Source organism: Hyalella azteca, unplaced genomic scaffold (genome assembly GCF_000764305.2).
Source record: "Hyalella azteca isolate HAZT.00-mixed unplaced genomic scaffold, Hazt_2.0.2 contig14515, whole genome shotgun sequence".
NCBI lineage: Eukaryota > Metazoa > Arthropoda > Malacostraca > Amphipoda > Hyalellidae > Hyalella > Hyalella azteca.
Genome location: NW_025944395.1, coordinates 246 through 10,980, shown reverse-complemented (window position 1 = coordinate 10,980; position 10,735 = coordinate 246). Strand labels below are relative to the sequence as shown.

The following is a 10,735-nucleotide window of genomic DNA, read 5'->3' as shown; positions in this document are numbered from 1 at the left end:
TTTACGTACCACAAAACTTTTTTGTCGTACGTACAAAAAGTTACGAAGTTTTGATAATCCGGCCCCAGGCAATAAGTTCAGCAGCTATCTCAATCAATCGTCAGTTATGGAAAGATCGGGTTCCAAAGGCTGGATCCCTTGTGAATCAAGTCACAAAAAATTCAAGAATCGGCAACAGGCCATGGGCCTATTTCTTCAGTGCCGACACTTCTATTCTATTATATCCTAGTCAAGTCTTGCTCTACGCAGCATCAATCTGGAACTCTCTCGACTATCTCACCGCCGTTGGGGAGTAGTTTTTGTATCCGGAGTATTTTGTATGCGCTTTGAGTATTGTCACATGATGCCTCAAGATGAACTGCGTTGAAACTTGCCTACTATACCGGGGTGCCCACCAGATTTCTGGGTTATCACAGAGAGGAATCGGCCTTTTAGTACAGACCAACCGGTGAACAACAGGAAACTGTTGTTTCCAAATTTACTTGCTACTAAATATTCACGTGTAGGATTTTTTAGATGTATTATCCGCTGGATCATTCGTCATTCGTATCGTCCACAAAAATGCCATACACACGACAGTTCAACTTGTATGCTGCTGGACGTGACGTAATTAGTCAAGATCAGCACGGTGCTGCGCCATATCTTAACCAAGTTAGTCAAGATCAGCAGTCGCTTACTCGCTTTAGTATGGTTAGGCAGTTGTTAGCTGCCCGTGATCCTGAACATTTGGCTGAGTGCAACGGAGGCAGACTAGCCAGTATTTGATGGCAGTAAATTTTTTTACAGTCTCCGTTTGCTACCTTTTTTATGTCGTGCTAACTACAGCCGGGGTCTTCTGCTGTCGCCTCGCTATATGAATAATTTGTGTCTCCTCCCGTTTTATGTACTTTAATGCCATGTAATACAGACGGCGTACGCGTAGGTCTGGTGTTTTGTGCTTATAAAGAAGTGATTATAACCAGAATCTAAAAATATAATCTAAAGTGATTATAACCAGAATCTGAGCATTATAAATTATTTTACGATTTGAAATTACGATTTGAACAAGATTGAGTTAAAATAAACTTCGATGTGTGCTTCTATATGAATGTAATCCATTTCCGCTGAACCGGCATTCTACTGACTGATGAGGAGAGTCATAGACGGCATTGAAGGTTAAATATATTAGCACAGTTGCTTGGAATTGATTGATCTATTGTCTGGGCTTTGAGCTGCGAGAGTCCGACTCTGCCATGAGAGAATTCGTGTTGTTTGTAAGCTAATGGAATCTGTTGTGAGGGATAGGATTATCGATCACTTGACTGTTCACTATCTCCTATCAGATTGTCCACATGGTTTTATTGCCGGTAGATCCTGCACCACTAACTTATTATCTACGTTGAACGATTGTTTATGTTATAATGAACTCAAGTCATGAGTGCAACCTCTGACAAATACCGCGCTAGGCATTCGTTTCCACAAGCCAATCGTTGATTTCGACTTTTTGACTGGCAACATCAGAGAAGGTTGAATTCTCATTGTGACGCTCAGCCAAAGGTCGGACTTTTTCAGTATTGAACGCCGATGACTGCATGGCATGAATTTCGGGTTCCGTGTCATTTCTAAATGTCAATTTCTGATTCAATATTACTTACTAACAATATTTTTGTCGTTTGACTTTGAGGGAGGATAATTTTGCATTTGGGTACAAAGAATGTCTTATAACGTTCACATTTGTGCCCCGTGTACGAATCAAATTACAGAAGTAAGTAGGGAGGCTTTCTATTGACGATCAGAAGATCCAATGTATTCGATGTTCTGTTCAGGATGAGAACTGGACGTTTGTAATTAAACTATACTTTTACAGCAGGCTAGCAATGGGTGCTTTACTTATTCCAAGACTGACACTTGATAGTGTTGTTAAGCACGATGGTACTGACCATGCAGTCTCACTTGAAACGTTCCAATTAATTTTGTAGAGTTTCTTTCAGTTCATCAAATTTCTCACGGCATCAATGGGAGACTGCAGTAGTGCCGGTGCCGCTTACCGTGGTGGCGAGGTCGGCGATGTGGGTGACGGTGGTGGCGATGGCGGCTGTGGCGTTAAATTCAGTGGTGTCGATAATGGTGGCGCTTCTTCAAACAATCCTATTATTGTGCAACCTCCCAACGCCGCGTGGAATGAGGCACATTCTTCTGGTCGCAACCAGAACTCTCAAAATAAAGTAATTGTTTGTACCTGCAGTCTTTGGCATATTGTCGTAATGGAGCTAAGGTGTGTACTTGGAGTTTTGAACCGGACTTAAATACAAATAAATCTCCAACGGTTCTTTACAAAAACACTAGCAACACAAACAGAACAGCATCTGTCAGAATAGGCACATGTCCTCACTAGCAGCTACACACAGGCGAACCCCAAGGAGCTTGTCTTTCCCCCAATTATACTGCTTCTAAATCCACGACCTCCAACCACTCCCTAGCATAGATTAAATAACATTTGCAGATGATATAACACAAATTACCGCAGGACATTACCCATGTAAATAACAACAGCATAACAAACATAACTCGCTCTTAAACAGCACTACTCGCTTCTTAAACAGCATAACTCGCTTAACAACCAGCACTACCCTTGCACAGAACCACGGGCTGCATTCGAAATTGTGCACCCACAGTTTTACATCCGCAGATCTCGCAGGCATGTAACAGCAGGTATATTGAACTTAGTAGTGAACATATCAATTCGGTTCCGTCGTTATAATTTATTAACTTCACAGTGTCACACATGCGTGAACATTTCTATTGCGCGTAATAATGTTTTTTGATAATTTCTGAATTCCAGCTAATCCGGCGATATATTATTACCGACTGTCAAATAAATGAGTCACTGTGACTCGCTTCTGTATACAGGGAAACTGGAGTGGGACAAAAATGGGGAACGGTGCAAAAGTGATTCACTCGTTCGATTGAACAATGTGGCTCAAACATTGAGAATGAATTGAACTTGAGTTGCCCTGACGTAACCCAAACGTTTCTAACCCAATCTTAACGTCCTAACCTTAACCTCACTAGTTTGGCGTTGATTAGCAATCGTAAACCAAAGCTGAACCACCGGGACTAGTATTTGAAAGAGTATTGGTTGAAAGAAGAATGTCTCGCTTTGAAGACTTTGCGACCACCTATGTTTATGGAAGATTCCTTCAATTTTAAAAATTTATAGCGTTTTTCTCCTAAAAAGGAAGAAACTTTAATTAGAAGCAGTTCCTAGAAATGTTCCTGACTCAAAATTTGTCATTTGATGACTTTATTCTCATCGCGAGATGATGTTTACCAAGAAACGAATCAAATACATAGATTTGAAAGCAACAAAATGACCTCTTAACTAGCTCAAATAAGAAAAATTGTATAAAAATAAGAAGGTGATAACGACAGTTATCACCTTCTCATAAGGAAACAATTCTCCAATTGAAAGTTCTTTCAAGTTTAAATATCTGCCATGTTGGCTATATACATTTTTACAGGCATGAATTACTTACATGTGTTAGGTGTAATAAATTAGTCTCCAAATAATGAAATAGCGGATAACCCGACAACAATTACTGTATTGCTGGAATGCGGACCGGCTGTTAACTCTAAACTTCCATTCTCCTCGAAAGTCTCGCCTACCGATCCATCAGTTATGATCTCAACCATCGGCTTGCTGTTTATTTTAATAAAAAATAGACGAAAGTACATAATTTGAACTTCTTTGGATTTTGTGAAAAGCTTACATGACGAAGAATCAACCGATAGTGTTATATAAAGTCAGGTTCCAATGTTAATATTATTCGCTTATATTCACATTTCAGATGGTTTTCGGGATGTGCCGAAAGAGGACGTGTTGCTTGGGCATCGGACTCTTCTTCATGTTCGCAACCACGGTTACCTGCATAACCATCAAATTCATCAACTCCTACTACTAAACTAAGAACTTAAACACTATATAGGTTAAGTTTATTGAAAGCAACACTATATAAATCAAGATCAACGTTGTAACCTTGTATACAACTCTGCCAATATTTCACTAAACCTATATAAGGACTAAGGTTGTATCTCTCCCTATCTTGTTAGCATTTGCCTACGTGGGTCTGAGATATACTTAAAGCTTATTAAAGTGTTTATTGTCATGTGAACAGATAAAAGATCGAAGGAAATAGATTCGTTATGTCAAAAACTTACTACTTAGAATTGATAGAAAGTATCGTTAGCGACAAATAAATTTCACAGCAACAAAAATGAGCGCAATTTGCTATATTTTTTGCACGCAAAACCATTACAAGAATAACGATACCCGGATTCCACTTATACATGTCTGCCGATTTTATCATTTACAACGACATTGTATAGGATATCAAAAAATCAAAAGTCAGGAAATGCAATGACTTGCAATAAAAATTAAGCGGCAATCTTCAAATAATAGAATAAATATAACAATATATTATGGTTGTGAGCTGTATCTCAGATTAAATTATTCAAAACATGATTACTTACCATGCCTTTAATGCTGCAATGTTTTATATGCCAATTGTTAGCCCTTCCCCAGGCGGTCAGCCTGTATGTTGGACGGGGTTAAACCTGAAACAGCTTGTTCAACAAATCGAGAAATAAATTTTACTTCCGTCGCATTTTGCTAGCCCCCTTCAGCACAATATTATTGAAATTCTTTTCATTCTTTAATAGTGATCAGTTAACAAGCGCTGTAGGGTTTCATTATTTACGCACTACAGGTCATAAATAGAAGTTCTACTGCAATTGATGTTCCATTGAAAACTGAATGCGTGACGTAAGTGCTCAAAAGAGATGAGGCTTTGCAGTAGGTCCGTTGGTCACTCGCTACTATAGGCTTGGCCTAATCTCAAGGCGAAGCAAACGATGAATGTCAGTGCTTCTTATTGGAATTTCTAAATCTGCATTACAAGGTGTAATTCAATCTTGTAGGTGGAGACATCCAGAAACTGTAAAATTGTACTATGGATAAAAATCTTAAAGGTCTCAGAGGGAAGCAGGCCTGAAGAGGGCTTGTCAGCATATTTGGTTAAGTCAGCGCGATCATGACTGAGGCATACGGCCTTCGTGCCCACATTGGCTATGCTTACAATGGCAAGGATTGACTCCATCGATCACACAGTTCACGCACTAATAGCTGTACGCCATGCTGTTCTATGCACTTTTAGGCGAATCTGATTTAATTATTAACTACCTGAGGTAAGTTCGGGTACCGTGAACAGATGAGGCACTAGCTAAGTACAGATTAGATACTTATTCTTATTCAGCATATATCAGCTTACAGTTTATAGTTTTAGAGTGCTAATGGAGTAGAACGTTAACGCGTTCATCTGGGGTTCGTACTCACGTCTTCCGGGTTTAACCAAGCTTATAAAGATGTCATCAAGGTGATGAGCCTCCCAGGGAAATTAAGGAAGGCTAATACAAGGATATGTTTATCAACATCGGGATGGAGGAATTAACTATCATCTAACCAGGAAGAAATTATTTCAATGCGGAATGAGTGTAATTGGATGCAGAAATAACAGTTACCATTTTTCCTTCCACCTTACACTAGCGGGATACCAATACCCTTACAGGTAATGAATACTATAAACACTGTTTACAATGCAATAATTAGTTGATTATTACTGAATGTTACTAAGCTCTTGATTTCGGTGATAATTTCAATTATTCTTTATTCTATAGAGACGAAAATTGCACAAATGTTAAGTCACTCGCCGACTGTGTCTTGGTCGTAAAATGTATTTAAGCCATTAAAAGATCACACTATAAATTTTTGCACCACTGTTTACACTATGAATTATATAGTATCAGTACAACGACAGCCAATATCAGGAGTGACTGGTGCATAAACAAATTCAGCGAGTACTTGCATCATTTGTTCGCCTCACAAAGAATTTAAAAGCAAAGAAAACGCCAAATAAATTAACTAAATCTTCATCGAAAACGTTTCGAAAACGAGCTCCATCATTAGATAAAAAATTTAGAGAATATATGCACGATTAATTCCAGAGGAGCCAAATTAACATGGAAGAAAATTAATTGACATGAATTAAAACCTACGTTCCAGAAAAAACATACTACGGGACAAAAAAACAGCACGAGTGCCAATTTTAAATGTATGAGACCTGCGAGCCTTTTTGGGATATGTTTTCTGTAAAAAAAATCGGCACAAATTGCACAATCCTTCAATTCGAAGCAAAACAGTTGGAATCAGTTAGCTTAAAATCGCTCTCGCACGCAGTCTGTGTTGCATATATCGTTCAGCTTATCGTTCAGCGCAGTCTGTGTTGCATATATCGTTCAGCGCAGTCTGTCTTGCATATATCGTTCAGCGCAGTCTGTGTTGCATATATCGTTCAGCACAGTCTGTGTTGCATATATCGTTCAGCGCAGTCTGTCTTGCATATATCGTTCAGCGCAGTCTGTCTTGCATATATCGTTCAGCACAGTCTGTGTTGCATATATCGTTCAGCACAGTCTGTGTTGCATATATCGTTCAGCACAGTCTGTGTTGCATATATCGTTCAGCGCAGTCTGTGTTGCATATATCGTTCAGCACAGTTTGTGTTGCATATTGTTTATTTATTATATTAGCGTGAAGGCACACTGCAGAGTGGGGCGGATGAGCAAGCAGAAGATCAAAAAGAAAACTCCCGCCGGTGTTCGGCAACCCTGATATTAAAGTAACGCTAAGTCATTCTTAGGAGCACAGACTGTATTCGTAAATCAGGAAAAACCGCATCCTGGTAAGAATTATAACCTTATAAATGAAGACTGAAACAAGTATAATATTATTCTCCAGTGACACATTTAAGTTGAAACTTGAAAATTAGTTCACGTACAAGATCATCAACTCTGGATATTGCTTCAGACCAGCTACTAAAGTGGGGCACAGTACAGCAATTTTTTCCTAACATCAACCTCGAAAAAAGATTTAGAATATCATGTAGCCAGGAACTTTTTTCACTAGACACTATAGGTTTGATGGCACTCCATTCAGATAAAATTTTAGGAATTTATTCAAATTCATATTCATATTTTATATAGTGAAAGGCCGAACAAATTCCGTAGCCTCGGTATTTTAAAGATTGAAGACTATACTCAATTTGAAACAAAACGAACAAAATCAATAAAGAAGCTTGCCCCAAGACGATTTCCGATACACGGAAGTCAGACAGCAGCCGTGATATATCAAATCATTACTCAAAAAATACTAATTTCTCGTCAATAATAAGTTAAAATTCTATCAAACAATGATCGATATTTCATTGGGTACTGACAATCTGACACAATCGAAATTTGTAATAGATGAGACCACTTAATGCGCCGCGACGTTTGAAGAAGCGCGTCGTCTCCATCGCCCTGACCACCCATCGTCGTCAACTTGGCCTGCCGCTCGATAAGACCACAGAAAGTATTGAGGATTAGACTTAAATATTTTTAATGAATACTGATATAGATACGTGTACATAGTAATGTTTTAAGTTTCCATGATTGGTTTACCCTGTAACTTCTTTTATAAATTGAAAGTTAGCTATTTTTTGTAGTCAAATCATTTACTGCTTTCATTTCGAAATAATAGATTTTAGTTCTACGTTGTTCGCTTTCCTTTCCACGAGCTTCGTGGAGAGTGCGCGGTGATGCTCGATGATGGTGCGTTGATGCTGCTGTCTGCGCGGGATGACGCAGATTCTTCTCGTGATGTAGTTAATTTATTTATTTGCTCTTCGGTCGACGTCTTTTGTCGATATACGTCGCGCTCTGAAGACTGAATATGAGCCATTAGTTGATTGCCAGCGTCACTGTTGTCGTTGTTTTCTTTCCGTTTGAGCAGCGTGTTTGTAATGGCGCGTTTTGAAAATACGAGGCTTGCTGCGAGACCAAATACGACCTCGTATACGAGCTCACGACCAGGACGGTTTTCTAATGCTTCATTAAAACACTGACGATCAAAGAATGTTTCCACGACTTTCATAGTAGACTCTTGAAGAAGTGTGATATTGTTAACCGAGTTTAGTTTGCTTGATTTTGCTGATTTTGTCACTTCAAAAGGTTCGCGAGCTGCGTCGATGAAGGAGATCGTTGTAGCGTTGCCGTAAGCAACGAAGAGTTCTTTCTTCACTCGTTCGTAGCTGCAGTGTAGGAAGGCTGGTCGTAGATAACGTGATAGCATGCGCGTGCATCACCTAGTTTCTTATTGGTATGCGAAGCAATTTGCTGTATACGGCCGCGGTCATCGTGAGGCCGGTGGAGGTGAAATGAATTACCATTTGCACCAACCATTGACGTACGTCTGTTTCTGGGGTATTTGGTATCCAGGGAGGCTCGCCATCCAGAATATTCCCTCTGAACAATGGTAGATTTTCAGGGGAGGGTACGTATGTGACGTTTGGCCTTACCGGTGTGTTTAACTGTGATGAAGCACCAGTCGCACTCGTAGTGTCTGCTGTAGCCGCTGATGGTGTATATGCTCGTGAAGGCGCTGCTGTAGTCAGGGGTACTTAATTGCTGAGTATCCATCTTGTCCTCTTTGTTTTTTACTGGCACGCTTTCTGATTTAGGGTATCGCACTGGTTCCCGTTTAGATCTCACTGGCATCGATTTTTTGTCTTTATCACTTTCAGAATCACTCATTATTCACTTATGGCACTATGTTTCGGGCGCCAAATGTACGGTGTTGTCGTGTTGAGGGCTCCTATGTACGCCGTGCTTTTCTATGCACGTTTTAGGCGTATCTGATTTATTATTAACTACCTGAGGTAGGTTCGGGTACCGAGAACAAATGAGGATAAATGAGGCACGAGTTAAGTACAGATTAGATACTTATACTTAGTGAGAATATATCGGCGTACAGATTATAGGTTTAGCGAGCGGAACGTTAACGCGTTCGTCTTGGGTTCATACTAACTTCTTCCGGGATTAAGTTAGTTAATTTTAGAACTAACATCTTAAATAGATATCGTCAAGGTGATGAGTCCCTGCCGGGTAAAACAAGGAAGGCTGATACAGGGATATGTTTATAAACATTGTGATGGAGGAACTACCTTCTAACCAGGAAGAAATCATGAGTAATTGAATACAAAATGACAGTTGATAATTTTATGTCTTACTCTTGCTCTGATGAGGTTACGTCCGAGTTAGTATGGCATTTGCAAGTTTACCGGCATTGCTTGTCGGCCGTGTTATTAGTATTTTGTGTTACATCAACGGCGTAAGCCTATCATCGTCGATAATTTTGTTTTTGTTTTCTTTCCTCTGAAATAAGGATCATGGCAGCTGGGTAGTTTCAATTAACTATTTGATTGGGGGGGAATTTCGCCTCTTTGGTATTCTCGTGGTAATTGAAAAAATAATAATCAGACAATTGTTAATTCATTACCTTAATTATTACTTATTATTTTTTTTATTTCACTAAAAATGTCCAACTTCCAACTACAGGCGTCGTTGCTTCTTTCCTCAATTACTTTTATCCAGATGATGTTATAGACATGCATTAAAAACATATTTATCGTCTTCATTAATCTTCGAGCCAGTCGTAATTTAATTTTATCGCCTGCTCTGTGACACCTGCTCTGTGTTCTGAATTGCATTAGGGCTTCCTTCCCTATACATTTGCAAGCTTTTCGAGCAAATGAAATTTCATCGCTCTGCGCTACTTGCAAGATTTGAGGCTTTATACTTTCTACCAATAAATATCTACATCCATGCAGGCTCATGCCGGAGGAACTTATGTTGCTCACCAGGTTACACGCGACAGACGTACTCGCCGCTGAAAGCAATGGAGTCTATTCCATCGCTTGCTCAAAAGCGCTCCAATCAGCTCGAACAATTCTATCTCATCCCACCTTCTTCTGTCATTACTACCGTCTTTTGTTAGCAGCTTATACATATTGTCACTTACGCCCTAAGCTCCAGAACCCGTCTCTCCATGTGCCGGGTTCAGTTCAGACTGCTACCAGATAGGTAGGCTCTCCACTTTAGAGCCTAGAGATGCCATCCACCTGGGCTCCACTGGCATATTTCTCTTCTGTGCCATGTTGGCGAGATCCTGGAACTAATTGAGCTTTTTCCACCTCACAGCTTCCCTCCCGATATGGTTTCGAACCAATCATGCAACTTTCACTGCTTTCTTCCGCCCTCTTTTTCGGCAGCTGCTGTTGATTTATTCGAAGCATCATGTCGACCTCGTTTTCCCCTCTCCACGGTAGCGGCCTCCGAACTCCATCAGAATGGTGTCATGTAGCTATCCCGAATCTGAGGCACGCAGGCTACTATATTCTTAGATTCCTATTCAGGAACACACACAGTAGTTCCCCATAGATCAATCGTTTCTTGCCTCTTCAATGATTTTGTCTCTGACTTTCCTGTCTCATTGCCTTCTACGTTGATGAGCTCACCGTACTCGTCTCCGCCGCTCGACGCTACCGAAGTGTATGTAGTACCTAGCGTAGCTCCTTAATGGCGCATTAGTCCACCTCAAAAAAAGGCTAATCAACCGCCTTCCTCTTCTACTACGACATAGACCAATCAAAAACACTTCTCTTCTCCTCAATCAGAAACGCTCTCATCCCTCTTATTGCAACCCCAAAAAACAGCTACGAACGAAACTAGTTTCTCTCTTTCATCTGACGTTAAGGTCACCTCCACAAAGTCGGCCGACAAGCTTGATTATAAAGGTTCTGGCCGGTAACAACTTATGTTTATC

The 10,735-nt window shown here is 40.1% G+C and overlaps 1 protein-coding gene across 1 annotated transcript; it reads left to right on the top strand.

Moving 5' to 3' along the window:
• The first annotated feature begins 1,983 nt into the window (after positions 1–1,983).
• On the top strand, positions 1,984–4,416 carry LOC108677073. The gene is made up of 2 exons (XM_018165225.2): positions 1,984–2,204; positions 3,828–4,416. Exons 1-2 carry the CDS (start codon positions 1,995–1,997, stop codon positions 3,939–3,941), a joined length of 324 nt encoding a protein of 107 aa, XP_018020714.1. The 5' UTR covers positions 1,984–1,994; the 3' UTR covers positions 3,942–4,416.
• Positions 4,417–10,735: the final 6,319 nt, after the last annotated feature.

Excerpts from the sequence above, each read along its gene's own strand:
- LOC108677073 (XM_018165225.2), top strand. The coding sequence starts at position 1,995 with ATGGGAGACTGCAGTAGTGCCGGTGCCGCTTACCGTGGTGGCGAGGTC. Across the intron at positions 2,205-3,827 it reads ACCAGAACTCTCAAAATAAA|ATGGTTTTCGGGATGTGCCG; the intron begins GTAATTGTTTGT and ends TTCACATTTCAG.